The sequence below is a fragment of the Theropithecus gelada genome, chromosome 12 (assembly GCF_003255815.1).
Source record: "Theropithecus gelada isolate Dixy chromosome 12, Tgel_1.0, whole genome shotgun sequence".
In the NCBI taxonomy this organism is placed as follows: domain Eukaryota; kingdom Metazoa; phylum Chordata; class Mammalia; order Primates; family Cercopithecidae; genus Theropithecus; species Theropithecus gelada.
Window position 1 is genome coordinate 57,885,794 of NC_037680.1, and position 16,917 is coordinate 57,902,710.

At 34.9% G+C, this 16,917-nt stretch overlaps 1 protein-coding gene across 1 annotated transcript in view; it reads left to right on the forward strand.

Annotated features, from left to right (window-relative positions):
• The window catches only part of ITGA4 (integrin subunit alpha 4), a 77,989-nt gene that overhangs the window by 25,176 nt on the left and 35,896 nt on the right, over window positions 1–16,917 (forward strand). Inside the window, exons 8-15 of the mRNA XM_025405470.1 lie at window positions 230–292; window positions 384–521; window positions 3,763–3,874; window positions 10,436–10,530; window positions 11,849–11,939; window positions 12,507–12,552; window positions 12,913–13,067; window positions 15,736–15,890. Of these exons, the coding sequence (XP_025261255.1) occupies window positions 230–292; window positions 384–521; window positions 3,763–3,874; window positions 10,436–10,530; window positions 11,849–11,939; window positions 12,507–12,552; window positions 12,913–13,067; window positions 15,736–15,890 (855 nt within the window). The remainder of the gene's footprint in view (window positions 1–229; window positions 293–383; window positions 522–3,762; window positions 3,875–10,435; window positions 10,531–11,848; window positions 11,940–12,506; window positions 12,553–12,912; window positions 13,068–15,735; window positions 15,891–16,917) is intronic.

Here is a 16,917-nt window from a genome sequence, read left to right on the forward strand (position 1 = left end):
TATAGGATCAATAAAATACTTCCTGAGAAAATACTTTTGCAAGTAAGGCATATTAATGTAACAGTGGATCCCAAACCCTTTTGTGTCACTCTTAAAAGGATTTATTTTTATATTTGAGCAATGAACTGCAAGTTGTAAAAATTCATGTTTCAATCAAACAGAAATGAGTGGGGTTTTAAAATATATATGGTATTCATAAAAACTTTTGTAATTATTTCCCCAATTACAGGCATATATATTCAGCATTGATGAAAAAGAACTAAATATCTTACATGAAATGAAAGGTAAAAAGGTAATATGTCTCCACCTTTAGTATCTCTGTGGGGTTTTGCGAGTAACCCTGCTTTTTTCTCAATGAGTGGATCTGGTTTGTTTTGGGACAGCTTGGATCGTACTTTGGAGCTTCTGTCTGTGCTGTGGACCTTAACGCAGATGGCTTCTCAGATCTGCTCGTGGGAGCGCCCATGCAGAGCACCATCAGAGAGGAAGGAAGAGTGTTTGTGTACATCAACTCCGGCTCGGTATGTCCAAGTGTCCTAACTGGAAGCCATTTATGGAATTATGATCAAAACTGAAATTGGTCTTATTCCAGAGATCTGAGATTATTTTCAGGTTTTTTTAATTGACAAAAGTTAAAATTCTAATACTGTACTGATGCTGTAAAAATGAAATGGAATATGCAGGTGAATGGGAAAGTATCTCATTTTGATATTCTAGAACAATCTATGAAATAGATTGTTAGGGAGTTTCTCTGTTCACAGCTTGTGTGTGTTCACTCTGGTAGCTGAAATTTCTTTCAGTTTTATGTTGATACTAATCTAATTTGAAAGAATAATTTTTATACTTCCTTCAAAATATAGATTTCTTAATAGTTCTGGTTAAGGTCCTTATATAAATTATAAAACATTACTAGGACTAGAAGATGAATAATTAAGTATTTTCAATTTCTTAATTTGAAAACAATTAGAAACAAGATGTGTTTTGTTAAAACATTAATTTTCATAATTCATATATATTATGCTCTTGATAAGAATATAAAATTGGCACAGTTTATTCCACAGTGGATATATTAATTGTATAAATAGGTAATTACTGACTATAATTCAATTTTAAATTATTGTGGTAGAAACTGACCACTTGATAATTCAAAGACTTTCTGGCCTTATCTTGCCAGCCTAGATTCTTGACATTAGGTCAAAACAAAAAATTTATGGAGTCCTAATGAGATCTTCTTGGCCTGTTCCTTTGATTTGAAAACAAGAGTGGGCTTGTGAGAAGACCAGTTCATTTCGAATGGCATAGCATTTTTCAGTCAGGATTCAACAAAGTGGACTCTGTTTCAAGAAAGTATTTGTAACTATGTTCAGTCAATGGTTTCAGAGCATTTAGCAAGTTCTTATATTAAGCATCAGACTAAACTCTACAATTTAAGAAAGAAAACATCTAGTCTTATAAATGGAAGATTCTCAAAGTTTAAAATACAGAGCAGGGAAGTTATTTATGCTTTGGAATTTCCTAGACTGTATTTAACCTACATTTAATAGTAAAAGCAAATTATCTACACAGTGATCATTAAATCTCATTAATAGTGATATCAGATAATTTTCTTCCATAGATTTCACATTTCCATTTCCAAAAATAGTGGTCTTTGTACTGGCTACATCCTCGTGCTGCAGATTTCTCTTATCTTCCTCTTTACAACTAAACATCCACATGTATACCTAAAGTAAAGCAACATAGAATAATTTTCCCCCATTGCAATCTTAATCTCATTAAGAAAAAAAAAAAAAAAACAGATAAGCCCTTCTACCCACTTGGCTACCCTCCTGTTCTTCCATCATGCCTACCTCGAGGCACTACTCTTATTAAACACTTGAATTAATTTAATAAGTGATTTCAGCTTTTAAATCCTCTGATATAGTCTTCCTTTGTTCCATTTAACCTCTAATTTCTCAACCCTCTGAAATGGCGCTAACCACTAAGTGGCATTTATTTACATTGATTCGATTTGCTGTTGTCTGTTCTTCTGTAGTATAGATGCCATGTGGAGAGATATTGTGTCTTGTTTACCGCTGTTTCATCAGAGCTTGAAAGAGTCCTAGACAAGTAGGTGAAATTGTTTTTGAATGAACTCAAGAAAGAATGATACTTGAGTGACTCTGGCTTCTACCTACTTGTACTAAAATAGCTCTCAGGGGTTCCCAGTGAACTCTCAGTCACCACTCTCTGTGACTAGGGAATACTTGAAGAATAGTGATCACCTCTTCCTATTGAAACTCTCCTCCCAGAACTTGAGAGCCATTGCACTGTCTTAAGTCTGTACCTTGTCTGTTCTCCCTGGAGCCTTTTCACCCTTCTGCTCTTTAATTTAGACATTTGCCCAGGAGCCAAGCTGTTTTATCCCTGGCTTCTTTGAATCAATCATTCACTGCTTCAGCATCAAGTGATTATAAAGATGATTCCCAGTCATCTTAGTTCATTTAAAATAAAATAAATGACATTTAGTGAGTATCTGAAATGTAAGCAGGACTATAAAAAGAGGTAATAATCATAGAGCTGTCCCCAGGACTTCAGGATCTTGTGAAGACACCAATGGGAGTAAACAGTTGACTACGACGTGATACGTGGCACATTGTAAGTACATACGAAGTGGAAGAAGTGATTCCCTTTGGGTCAAGAAGCTTTTACAGAGGAAGTAGTGTTTGAGAAAGACAAAAATCAGAATTTTTCTTTTGGAAAATTCACAAATGAAGACACTTGACAAGGAAAGAACGTGTATATGCTTAAGGAGTGCCAAGTAGATTTGAGAAGAAGAAAGGATATGGCCTTTTCTCTTTTTAATACAAAGGACTGACATGATCAAAGTTTGTGAAGAGAACTGATAGCTGTGATTGTAACAGCTAATTATTACATTATTGAATGTCTTATTGTAGTAACTCATCTTCCTCCTTCCTAGTTATCCATTGACTAATCTATGCTCCACTGCTGCTGGTTCCAAAGACCAACTTCAAGCATGTCACTTCTCAACTCAGAAACCTTCAGTGTTTCCTGTTGTTCCCTAAATTAAGAGTAAATTTTCCTTGACAATCAAGATGCTACACTATAAGACTGCAATCTGACATTTTTGTCTCATTCATTATACATGCCATTCATTAGAGCCAAATTCTTTGGAATTTGTTTTGCTGCTGGTTGTCTCTGTGTATCAAAATTACGCTTATCCTTCAATAGCCACCTGGCATGCCATCTCCTTTATGAAGTCTCTTCTGTTATAATTAGATTATTTATTTATTTATTTTTGCTTCTTGATATGGTAAAGCAGTTTCTGCTTCTCAGTCATTTGTATGCTTGGGCTAAGCCCTCCCTGTAACTGTGGGCTTATTGAAGAAAGGGAGTGTGTTTTATACACACACTTCCTTGCTCCCTTTCACCTTTTCACTCTTTGCACAGTGTGTTGTCTTTAGTAGAAGCTCAATAAATATTTGCTAAATTGAATTATCAAAATGATTTATTGGATTTTCAAAGCTAGAGATCATGAGTTTGACAATTTTTTATGTCCTCCGAGCTCTAATCATACTATTATGTGTTGACAGACTCAATAAATATTTATTGAATTGAACTGAGATGTGTGTACTAAAGCTCAGTCTGTAGTTTGTCCAACTTGTTTGACGCATTAGAAAAAATCCATATCCAATTACAACAGTAAATTGTGTAAAGTTGTCAGGGAGTGTTATAATGATACCGTTTCTCTCCCTTTCTGTCTAGGGAGCAGTAATGAATGAAATGGAAACAAATCTCGTTGGAAGTGACAAATATGCTGCAAGATTTGGCGAATGTATAGTTAATCTTGGTGACATTGACAATGATGGCTTTGAAGGTAATTAAAATTATCAATTTGGTGCTTGATTTCTGCTTTTAAAATGGTTTATGGAAGAAAATATGATTAAAGTTTTGTGTTGTTTACCTTCCTATAGAAAATGGAGCCATAATGGCATGCTAAGTTTTTTCTTTAGTGTTATGTATGACTTCTCAGTTTGTCACCCATTGATCTTTACCACTGTTAATAATGGATGATATTCAAAATACTTTATTTCAGTGATTCTAAGGCACCATTGATTAGAAACTGCATTGTTATTTATGTGTCCCTAAAAGCTGCCTATTAAGCTGTTAATGCCCACTATTTTTTCATGTTAAGGAAGACCCTGATTTCAGAAATAATAAAATATGGGCAGGAAATGTGTATCATAGACTCATTGGACCATGGTATTTAACTATCAGTACAATAAAGACACTGACCAAACCCAACAGAGGCTGGCTGCAGAGCTGGAGCAGGGTTCTGGAAGCCCTCTGCTCTGCCAGGCATTCCCTATAGCCATGTTATGGGAGGATCTGGGGAATTCGAGAAGAGATTCTGGGGACAGTGGCCTGGGGACAGTGGCTGTTTACCCACTGATATTGAAGTTTTTCACTAACTGAATAGATGGTAGTGTGGTAACTGTGCATATCGCCATGGATGTCAGTCCTGTTGTTGAAATCCCTGCATCTACTAGCATTCTCTATTAAAAATTTGCTTTTATCAATCTAGTTCTAAGTGGTAAGTAACTGAGTGTGTTAAAATTGTGCATGAAATGATGAATAGGTTTAAGAGGAGAGTGTGTAATTTCCTGGAGTTCAGCACATAAGTATTTGATACTTATTTTTAGGGTTCATAATTGTCTTCTTGATAAGGCCATTGGCAATTAGTATACGGTAATTTTAGGCTACAGCTTTCTCAGAGATTAAAGTGATGGGGTACTATAAATTCTCATCTTCTTAATGTCTTCTTGTACCTAGATACCAGAATCTACTTTAAATATATAAAATGCGTTATTCTACACGAAAAGTCAGTTATTGAATACATGCTTCCAGGGAACCTTCTTAAACGTAAAATAGTGTAACTATGTTATGCAAGTATTACTGTTCTGGATTTTTTGTTTACTATTTTAAAACTGAAAGGAGAGAAAAAATATATGTATATACTTTTGGTTATTATGATTACACATAATATTTTAATAAAACATGTATGGAGGAGAGCCTCTCTGTACCCCACCCATCACTAGCTTCCCCCTACTTCCCTTACCCTACCAGAACCCCAGGTTGGGCACTGGCTCATTTTCACAAATAACCTCATCCCGGACAGGGGTGAGGGAAGGTGTTGTGGGTATTTTGTTTAATTGGAGCTCTAAGAGGGATCATGTCTTGTTTTATGCCCTTCCTAGAAAGGGGGCGGGACACCTGGTTTGCACTCCTGTATTGGCCATTGCTGCCGTCACTCATCACATTGAGTTCACATCCCTTGAGAGTTTGTATACATTCAGGTCAGCACTGCTCCTATGCAGCCATCCAGTGTCATAGAAAAGCAACTCACTGATAACTGATCTCTCCATTCAGAAGTGTGCAGTTTTAATGTACAGCAATAAGAAACTGTTATTTTATTATCTTTATTAAAAGTCTGATTTGATTAAAAACAAAAAATTGTATTATGTTTGATGTTACATCTCATAAGTAACCAGCAATTCTGTGATATTTATTGAACATTTATTTTGGGTCAGATGTACCATATCAGGTACAGACTATGTACCATAATAAATGAAAATGAAGAAAATAGTGGCACCCTTTTTCATAGTTCTACAATCAAGTAGAAAATAAAAGTAATACTTGAAAACATAAGCCTTATTTAGTGGCAAATTTAAGGGTTCTACCTAATAAAGACCTGCGGATAAAACCATGTTTATGCATTTTGATATGTCATGTGTGTTGTATAGACAACCCAATTCTTTCTTTTAAAAACACAAAATCACTCTTTAGTAAAACACTTTGTTTATGATTTTTCTGTCTTGTTTGAATTGGCACATTTAAGGAAGACCACTATTTTTACCCTTTTGAATGTGAAAAATATATGTATATACACATAGAAATTATTTTTGTGGCATCAAAATGTCAATGACAAATTTGAATTATCGTTATAGTTAGAGCTGTAAAACTGTCATGAGCAATAGGCAAATTCCCTTATTAGAATTACTCTAGTACCTGGGAAAAGCCCAAGTAATTTTCCAGTGGTGTGAAGGACAGACAGAGAGTATTCTGTCAATGAGACTTAGGAAGAGGACTTCGGAGGGGACTTTCAGGGGACAGTGCAGTCTCTTAGTTTGTATAGGAGACCCTGGGCGTCACATAACTCTTGTTTTGCTAAAAACCCTCAGCACTCCACTCCTAAAGGTAATACCTTTATGTCTGGAAGGTTATTATGCAAATGATTTTTTAAAGTATTTCTGCATATTTTTGTGCTATTTATAATGCCTTTTATAATTCACAGCATATTTACATTTAGTGGCTACATTAACACTTCAGTGAGTGTTTATAATGCCATATATCTTTTTCTACTTGGTCCAGTTCTTTTTTTTTTCTTTTTTTTTTTTTGAACCAGAGTCTTGCTCTTGTCGCCCAGGCTGGAGTGCAGTGGTATGATCTCAGCTCACTGCAACTCTGCCTTCCGGGTTCACGCCATTCTCCTGCCTCAGCCTCCCGAGTAGCTGGGACTACAGGCGCCTGCCACCATGCCTGCTGGTTAATTTTTTTGTGTTTTTAGTAGAGACAGAGTTTCACTGTGTTAACCAGAATAGTCTCGACCTCCAGACCTCGTGATCCGCCCGCCTTGGCCTCCCAAAGTGCTGGGATTACAGGCGTGAGCCACCGTGCCCGGTCCTCCAGTTCTAATTTTATCTTCTATTTTGCCCATAAGTAGGCATTTTCTATATTTTAGATATTATCAAGACCATTGTTGATGTGGAAACAGGGTGAGTGTGTCCTATTCCACCATGTCTGCCTGCATGAGACAGCAGGAATTTACAAGTTCTTTTTCTTTATGTGTTTCTTTATTACTTTGCCCCATCTTGTCTTATTTTATTTTTCTGGGGTGAATGGGTAAAGATACATTGTGTTCATGGCAAGAAGTGTAGGATTATGTAGAAAGAGACTCCAATATTGGATGCAAATCACACTTAATGTCTTTATTTTGCAAATTTTTGTGGTACTTTGTGTAGCAAACCTAAGTTATCTTGGCATTTGTCATCACTTTTCAGTTGTTCTCAAACGGAAAAAAAAAATCAGACTGTATTTCCTGTGTCCTTAGAAAAGCAACACAAGCCATTTTCTAAAAAGATGACCAATTGATTTGGCAAAAGGTTAGTGTAAAACTCCTCAAAAGCATGAAAAAATTGGTCAGACTAATATACCTGACATGACCAACAGCAGATAGCATTTTTTTATTTCATATGTAAAATAGACTTGACAAGACTGCTATTTATCGGTTTAGTTTCTTTTTTCACCTTGAGCCTTATTATCTGACTTTTAGACAATATGTTTGAATATTTTTAGAGCAGAACCATAAGTTCTACAGTTGTAAATTACAAGCTGTACTATTACTTTGTGTGCACCTGAAATATTGATATATCATCAAATCATTAAGTGAGCACTTCTGTTTTATTTGTTTATAGAGTACAAGTGCCATTTTGTTACATGTATCGATTACACAGTGATCAAGTCAGAGCTTGTGGGTATCCATCATCCAAATAACATACATTTTTACCCATTAAGTAATTTCTCATCATCCACCCCCCACAACCCCTTTCCTTTCTGAGTCTTCATTGTCTATCATGCTACTTTATACATCCATGTGAACACATTTTTAAAGCACTGATTTATGAGTTAAGAGCATGTGTTATTTTACTTTCTGTGCCTGGCTAGTTTCACTTAAGATAATGACACCCCCCACCAGTTCATCCCTGTTGCTGCAGAATACATGATTTCCTTTTTTTAATGGCTGAATAGTATTCGTGTGTGTGTGTGTGTGTGTGTGTGTGTGAGAGAGAGAGAGAGAGAGAGAGAAACTCTTTGACACAGAACAGGAATCAGTATTAGGAAGGGAAATTTGGGGGTATGACCTCTGTTGTTAATGAGTTCATAGAGCATGGCAATAGCACAGGCTCTGAAGCCAGGCTGCAGGGTTTAAATCCCAGCTCCATGACATCCTGGCTCTGTCACCTTGAGCAGGTTATACCCTGTGCCTCAGTTTCCTCATCTGTAAAGTTGGAGTCAGAGTATTTATTTAATATGGTGGTTGTGAGAGTTACTTGGGTAAATGTGCATGAAGCCCATATCACAGTACCTACATTGTAAACATAAGTGTTGGCTGACACTAATGCTAATAATTTTGATTTATATTTAAAGAATGAAAATGTTCAGATAAGAAGTAAAAGCAATCGTTAAATATCTGTGTTCTGTATATTGTGTCCCAAATTAAGTTGCATAGGCTTGGAAAACATTTATATATATTTCAAAATGTATCTTTCTCATTTGAATAATGATAGCTAGAACTTTATTATATAACATATCCAAGTGTAATCCAGGAAGCAAGAGTTTGAATCTATATATGTGATAGCCAAAGATTGAAGTGTCCTCTGTATGGAAAAAAATTTATTTGGACCTTTTAAATATTTTGGCTGAAAAGGCTCATCAGTATTTTTCCTAAATACTTGCCTTAATCTAGATCACTCTTGCTAATAACAGATACTGTAAGAATTACATCAACCACTTCATGAACAAGGCTTGTTATTTTTTTCATGTGTTAAGAATCAATGTATAGCAAATTCTACAGCTTTAACCACAGTGGTGGAAGTATAAACCCAGCCCTGATTAAAGAAATTGCTGTCTTCCATTCAATGGCTATAAGATACTTTTCTCCACTCCTGCTTTTCACGTCCCTCTTTTCCTCCTCCTCTCTTTCTCTTCCTTCCGATTCTTGCTCCTCTGTTCCTGTATGTATATATTCTGCACAAATCTGACTCCAGTTATTCCAAATGAGTTGCCATTCTTCACATGTGCCATGCTGCCTGCTGCTTCCCTGCCCTTGCACAGGCTTTTCCCTATCTCTAAATTGCATTTCCCTATCTCTAAATTGCATTTCCCCATCTCTAAATTGCATTTCCCCCTCTCTAAATTGCATTTCCCCTTTTCTTCACCTGGCTATGACCTATGGATACTTTAATCTTATCTTGGGCATCATCTTCTATGAAAAGCCTTCCCTAATTTCCACCACTTCCTCCTCACATGCTATGTTATTAGTCTATTCTTACTTGCCATTCCTCCCCACTAAACAATGAGTTTCCTTCTGTGGTACCGCCCTGTTTTGCCAGCTCCTGGCAAATGCCTGGAATATAATAGGTGCTCACTAGCTGTCCAATGAATGAATAAATGAATGGGCATGTTTGCATATGAAAGTTTGAAAAACTTCATACAAGTCAAAAGAGGCTAGCCTTAGTATGTATAAACAAAGTAAATATAGGTGTCTACCATTTCTTTTAAACTGAAACTAGAAAAGCTTTTGCATTTTTACAATTTTACATTGTTTAGCATGGAGTTGTACATCAACGATATGTTTATCTTCATTGAAATAGTAGCCAAAAATTACCACTGTTTATAAAAAGGTTTTCAGTTTGATGGTAATAAGTAATATCATGAAGACAAACTACTTTAGGTTTCTATTAAAGTAATAAAAAGCCATTGCATATAAATAAATATGTATATAAATAGACAATACTTGGTAAAATAATGAAATGCTCTTGCAACTGTAGAATATTATTTTTCTCCTTTGTACTATATATTTATAGCACTTAACCATGTCATTTACTCAGGTTTTCTTATGTTAGTTGATCAGATCTTTTTTTTCCCTTGGTATCATAGTCTGACATAATTATATACAGAAAGGTGATATAATCATTATTTTACAGAACAAATCCTTTTTCTGAAATCCTGTGTGTATGTGTGTGCAGATATCTCTAACAGATACCTTAATCATTTTCATTGGAATAGGAATTAAGAGTCATTTTGCAAATAAGGTAAGTCTGGGCTCCCAAAGTAAAAATTCTTATGATCAAAATATTCATAGATTATGAGAAGTTATTACATGCGAGGCACTGCTCTAAGCACTTTACAGAAGTTATATCCTTTTATGCTGAGAGTGTTTTTTATTATGATCCCATTATGTAAGTGAGAGAATTGAAACACAGATTAAGAAATGGACCCAGCCTAGCATGGCAGTGCCCAGTGGCAGAGCTTGGATCAGACCCCAGTGGTCTGTCTGTAGAGCCCATGCCCTAATCATTTTGTTAGATTGCCTCTCAGATGCTTCCACTCTGCTTTCTTCCATGTACAAACTATTGTGTGCAATCCTGTATATGGCGATGATCGTATTTTATTTTTTTCTGTCTGAGGAAGACTGTTATTTTTCATAAAAGAAAGTTTTCTTACGTGATATGAATTAAGGTTCATTAGGTTAGTTTTCGAAGTTGCATTCTTTGTATCAAGAATTTATTTTTCCACTGTTTAAATTCTTGGATAGATGTTGCTATCGGAGCTCCGCAAGAAGATGACTTGCAAGGTGCTATTTATATTTACAATGGCCGTGCAGATGGGGTCTCATCAGCCTTCTCGCAGGTAAGATACTATTCTATTTCCAAAAGAAGCATTGGTTATAATGCGTATTCTTAAAACTTCCAGGATTATGTGGACTTTTTTTTTTTCTTAATTTTCTCTTTCAAATACTTCACACTTCATTTCACCATTTACTTACAGTGACAAATGATCTTATTTTAAGGGATTAATAATTCTTCAAACTCCCTTTTTCCATAAATAAGAGTTGTAGTTCATTTCCACCCTAGCTTATCTATTGACCATTAAATATTTGTCTTTGTATTTCATTAAATTGTATTCCGAGGTAATATCCATATGATTCTAAAATATGCCCACTTGGATTTGATTAACTGTGTCTTCGCCTTGTGGCTAGAGCTCCATATTTCATGAAGATTGCACAGGCAGATCAAACACACATATGATACTCTGGGTTTCTTTCACTGTTGAGTAGTAAGATGACAGCACTTTAATCATGTCTCAGAATCTTACTCTGACTTCACTTTTGTATGTTGAAAAATCATGGCATTTCAGTGCCTAGAAAAAAAATGACATTCATATGCAGAGAAGAAAAGTTTTTCCCTTGATATTTGCATGGAAATATTAGCTGGCAGTTATTTTTGATTAGGCAAAAATGAGCAAATGGTTCTCTGTAACTGACATAAAAGAAATGTATTTGCCTAGTAAACAAAAATAGTAATTTTCTTAGTATGAATATCAGCTTAATATTTATAAACCTGTATGTGAACATGAAATTAGACATGTGGAATAGAAAGTACATATCTGGCTAGGATTGTTCTTGTTAAAAAGCCGGCTTTTATCAAAAGCCTCAGTCATAGGCTCCACTAAGTGATTATAGACATCTTGTTTTCCAAATTACTTATTTAATTGTTCATGTTGGGAAAGGAAGTAAATATAGAGCCTGAAGAGACCTAAGGAAGCCAGGCATGGTGGTGTGCACCTGTAATCTCAGCTACTCAGGAACCTGAGCTGGGAAGACTGCTTGAACCCAGGAGTTCCAGGCCAGCCCAGGTGCCATAGTGAGACCCCTATCTCTGAAAAGACTTGAGAGGGAGTCAGGACTATTTTAGAAAATCTGTACAACATAATTTTCCCTTTGCTCACAAAGTAAAGTAAATTTTTTTAGTCACAAAATAAATGTCGTCTGTTCATTTCAAGCTGGAAAATTTGTCACTCTTGGAAGTATTTGATTTAACTAAAATGCAACTTTGTTAGTAGATGTGCCAAGGCATGCCTGGGAAAGCTCATTATTTAGCTAAATCATTGCTTCTCTGGTATATTAGTATTCAAAAACTACTTCCCACTCAACTTTCCTATTTTTCAGAGAATTGAAGGACTTCAGATCAGCAAATCGTTAAGTATGTTTGGACAGTCTATATCAGGACAAATTGATGCAGATAATAATGGATATGTAGGTGAGTAATTAGTTTATCATAATTTATAAATTGGAATAAGCTCTATTATAGATATTGCTTTATAGTGAAGTACATAATACTGGTATGAAAGACTTCATCTTACTGATAATTTTTTTATTCATTTTTAAAGTTCTCCTTAATTCAAGGATGGGCCTAAAATGATCAAGTAATTCCTCAGCTTAACAGTGTTAGTTACTCAATGTTATAGTCTGTGTTTTTGAAAAAATGAAAGCACTCATGAAAATCAAATAGATAATGAGGAAAAGAAAGAAAACTTATTTAGAAAGGAAATTTGAATGTTTCTAGTCCAAAAATTGAATTTTGTTTTAGTAAACTTCTTTTTATCATAAAGTTTATGATATATCATAATGGGATGACTGTTATACATGAGTAGATTCAGAGAAAAGAGGAATGAATTGTAAGATGTTAGCATATAGTCTCTAATTTTCTACAAGTAGTGTTTTTAGGTAGTCAAAGGTGATACATAGTTCAGTACTTATGGCTGAAAAGTAATTCTCTTTGACTAATGATGATCATTAATCTGTGTTTTTTTTTTTAATCCTCCAGATGTAGCAGTTGGTGCTTTTCGGTCTGATTCTGCTGTGTTGCTAAGGTAAGATTGATATATTTCACTGCTTAATGGCAATTTGGTTTAATTGTAAATGATGGGAGGCAGTGTTTAAAATCAGCAGTGGTAGTGACCTCATGATACTCTTTTGGTATTCTGAAGTTTAATTATTGCACTTTAGGGTATTTTTTTTCACCTTACAGAGATATAATTAAATCATCAAAGTCAATATTTTTGGACATTTAAATAAAAAGTTATTTTTCCCTGTGCACAGAAATGTAATTAGTATGTACACACATAATAAGGAAGACTCATGAAATTACTTGGCCAATGTAAACTGACAAATACACTTCTTAAGGAAAAATAATTCTGTAATTAACATTGCTAATTTTATTTCCTTCTCAGGACAAGACCTGTAGTCATTGTTGAAGCTTCTTTAAGCCACCCTGAGTCAGTAAATAGAACGAAATTTGACTGTGTTGAAAATGGATGGCCTTCTGTGTGCATGGATCTAACACTTTGTTTCTCATATAAGGGCAAGGAAGTTCCAGGTTACATTGGTGAGTATGCCTTACAAAATTAATCCTTCATGGGTGCGGTTCTTTCATTAATCCCACAGTCCTGTTTGGAGCCCTCACTGGTTTTCACCATGGAGATCTTTAGAGCAGGGGCAAGAAACTAGCTGATGCATACTTTTCCTCTCCATCGTCCAGATTCTTGCATTGTTCTAACTAATGAGTTGGGCACATTAGAAGGCTGTAGTTGTTTAGAGATTATGAGAAGCAAAGGACATAGTATCTCTTGCTATGTTAGTTTAAGGTAAACCAACTGAGCTTAACCCGTGAAATCTCTTTCTTCATATTTTATCCAATTTCAATAATTGAAGAAAGCCAGGCATGGTGGCTCATGTCTGTAATCTCAGCACTTTAGGTGGCTGAGGCTTGAGCCCAGGAGGTCCAGGCTACAGCGAGCTATGATCACACCACTGCATTCCAGCCTGAGCAATGGAATGAGACCCTGTCTCAAAAAAATAATAATCATAAAAATATTTTAAAAATTGAAGAAGCTAGACCTGATTCTATCTTATATAAATAATATGCCCGTTAACAATTTACTGCGACTACAAGCTCCTAAGAACCATACCCATTTCCCTATGTATAGACAACTCTCAATTATCTGCTCTGGAGAATGTATTATTGATACAGCTCATCCAAAATCATGGTGGCGAATTCCAAATCATGTATATGTGACTTTATAAGCATTTTTGCTAGCAGATTAATGTTCCTAATTGTTTTATTTAGGCTAATATGAAAATAACTACTAGTGAAACTAGCCTGTGGTAGGAGAAGAGCATATCTGGGCATATCATTTAGAGATTAATAATTCACAATATTTATGATCCTCTATTAGGACCTGTCAAGAGTTTATTGTATTCATGACCCTGCAGGCTGCTGTTATCTAAACGGTGTGAAGGGCCCACATACTTATTAAATAATACCATGGATATGTAATAGATGTCTCAGTATGCATTAGGTACACAATGACTCTGGTATCTCTGCTTTAGATCAGACTTATTTTTAATAGTGCCCTGGAAAAGTCATGGCCAGAGCTACAGTAATAAGAGGGTGGGCAAGCCTTCATCTAGTTATTGATTTGAAAATGGCAGTTTGAGAACCTGACCACACAGTAAATTACACATTAACACAGACAAGCTGATGGATAATCTGAAAGACACACACTGAGTAGATGGGGCACTTTCCTTTTATGTAAAACCAGTGTTTTCTCTACTAACAATTCCATTGTGACCAGATATTTTTAAAAATAGTTGAAGACAAACATATGAAACACATAAATAATCATCACATTATTAGAGAAACATATCTTAGAATTATCACAAAATGACTCCCAGGAGAAATAATTCACATGGCAAGCATGTTTAATAAAACCAGGATATTTTGACTCTTACTAGTAGTGGATTATTTTTCACCTCATTTTCATTTACTCTTTTTCTTAACTCAGGACAATGAACTTGTAGATAGCTATTTCAGTTGCAGTGCTATTTCTCTGAGGTATTGAATCTCAGTTATAATTTTGAAATCCAATTGACTTGGACTTCATTATTTTCCAACTAAAAAGATGACTGAAGGATTTATTTGAAATGTTTAAAGAATAATATAGATTTTATGCTTGTTTCCTTGAAATAAGTAGGTAAAATTCTTCTAGAAGTATAAGTTACTCCTAAAATACAAAGGAACATGTCAAGAATTACATAAATTCTTTAAACTATCACATATGAATTATTGCTTCTATATAATGAGTGACACCTCAGAAGAATATTATATTTAGCTTGCATGGCAAAGAACCCATTTACATTCGTGAAATGGGTCTCACTTTCTTGGTAAGATCTGGCTGGGAAGTTTTTGTTTGCTTTTAACAGTTCTGTCTCTTCTTTTCTTTTCTTTCTTTTTTTTTTTTTTTTTTAAATAATTTGGAGATCTTCATGAGCAGATGAATATTTACTATGTCAGATTTGAAATAAACCCTGCCAAACCGCTAGAATATTTATTGAGAGAATTTTTTTAAAAATTGCACAAATTAACACTGGGAGGTCAAACTAGAAACCAATAACATGTAGAGGAAGGACAGATAATCAGGGCATAAGACTGGAAAGATGACATTTTAAAGAAAACCATATACATAGATTTGACTTAATCATGTGTTCACTTCGTGTATAAAAAATAAAAAGCCTTCAGATCAAACAAACCTAAAATTTTTAAAAAGTCATATATAAAATTAGTCATATAACCACATAAGATAGAATTTTTCCAAGTAACATTTGAGCAAAGCGCTGTGTCTATACTTTCTTAGTCAATGTTCTGAGGAAAAAATGACTCCAAAGGAATCTGAACCATTATGCAAGACTTTTATTAGCAACAATGTTTATATTTTTATATATAGGAGGTTTAAGCAAATAACTAAAGATTTTAGTGTTAATAGAAATCTAGAGGAAAGTTCATAAATCTTTATTTATAAAAGCAATTTTTTAAATTTGTATTTTTAATTGTTCCCTCTTTCATATTTCAGGTTAGTCTTTAAAAAGCTGTTTAATAAAGAGAATTCCAGATATTATTTCCAGTAATCTATATAACTTTGACTATTAGCACTTCAAAAATAACAATAGATGTATTTCAGTAAATAGATTAACTGCGATTCTCTATATTTTTGCAGTTTTGTTTTATAACATGAGTTTGGATGTGAATAGAAAGACAGAGTCTCCACCAAGATTCTATTTTTCTTCTAATGGAACTTCTGACGTGATTACAGGAAGCATACAAGTGTCCAGCGGAGTAGCTAACTGTAGGACACATCAAGCATTTATGCGGGTAATGTAAGCTATTTTTTATTAATGAATATGTGAACTTCAATGTTGTTGATAGAGAGCAACTTATCGTATTGGTGTCTTTTTATAAAACGTAGATAAAAGCAACTGTTACCCCTCGTAAACTATGACCTTGTTGCTCCAGTTAAAGTATTAGACAGTCTCAACCCAAGTAATTGAGTCCTCTTATTGTATCATCCTTTTTCATGTTTATCACATTTGACCTCATCATTTGAAAACACTTGCCTTTTCCTTTCTAAAATTTCATTTTTCCTATCCCTTTTATCTACTTGCCTAGAAATACACATCTTCAGTAGCTCAACTGAACCTCAAATCTTTTCCATGGTACGTTTTTTGGGGTGGGTCAGGGGAGGCGGGGAAGTTAGTTTGTTTTTCATAGGACTCCAATGAAGCAGAATGCAACATGGCTGCTTTTGGATTATGTCTTTGTCTCCGTGCCAGCTTTGTCAGTGATGTCAGTGGGAACTCACACAGTTGTAGCATGGTGGGGATCATCTGTGGGCCAGGACGACAGCTCTCATGATGGTTTGGGGTATGTCCTGCCAAAGCACAGATGATTTCATGTTTCTTTTATTAAAACACTCATTCCCAAACTGATCATCGCACTCCTCACATTGGTCAAATTTTATCATATGAAGCCGTGCCAGGTCTTTTTCATTAGGGAACAGTGTACTTCATCAGAAAATCTATTGTCACAAAAAGCCAAACTATTCCCAGGAGCCCTTTCTGGGATTTCAAATAGTAGCTTCAGCTTAGGGCTTAATTTTCCCTTAGATACTTATTCCAAGCAAATGTAAGCAAGCATCATCAAGATTTCAATATACTATTAAATGCTAAGAGCAATAATCCCCATGCTATTTCCTCATTTCCCTTAACAGTTTTTATTGTACTAGAATAAAGCTATTAGATGATTCAGAACCAAAAGTATAGAATATTAATGTAACTATCATTTATATGGTAGGAATTAAAGAGGTTCTTTTTTTCATGCTTCATAGATGTCGTTTTACTTA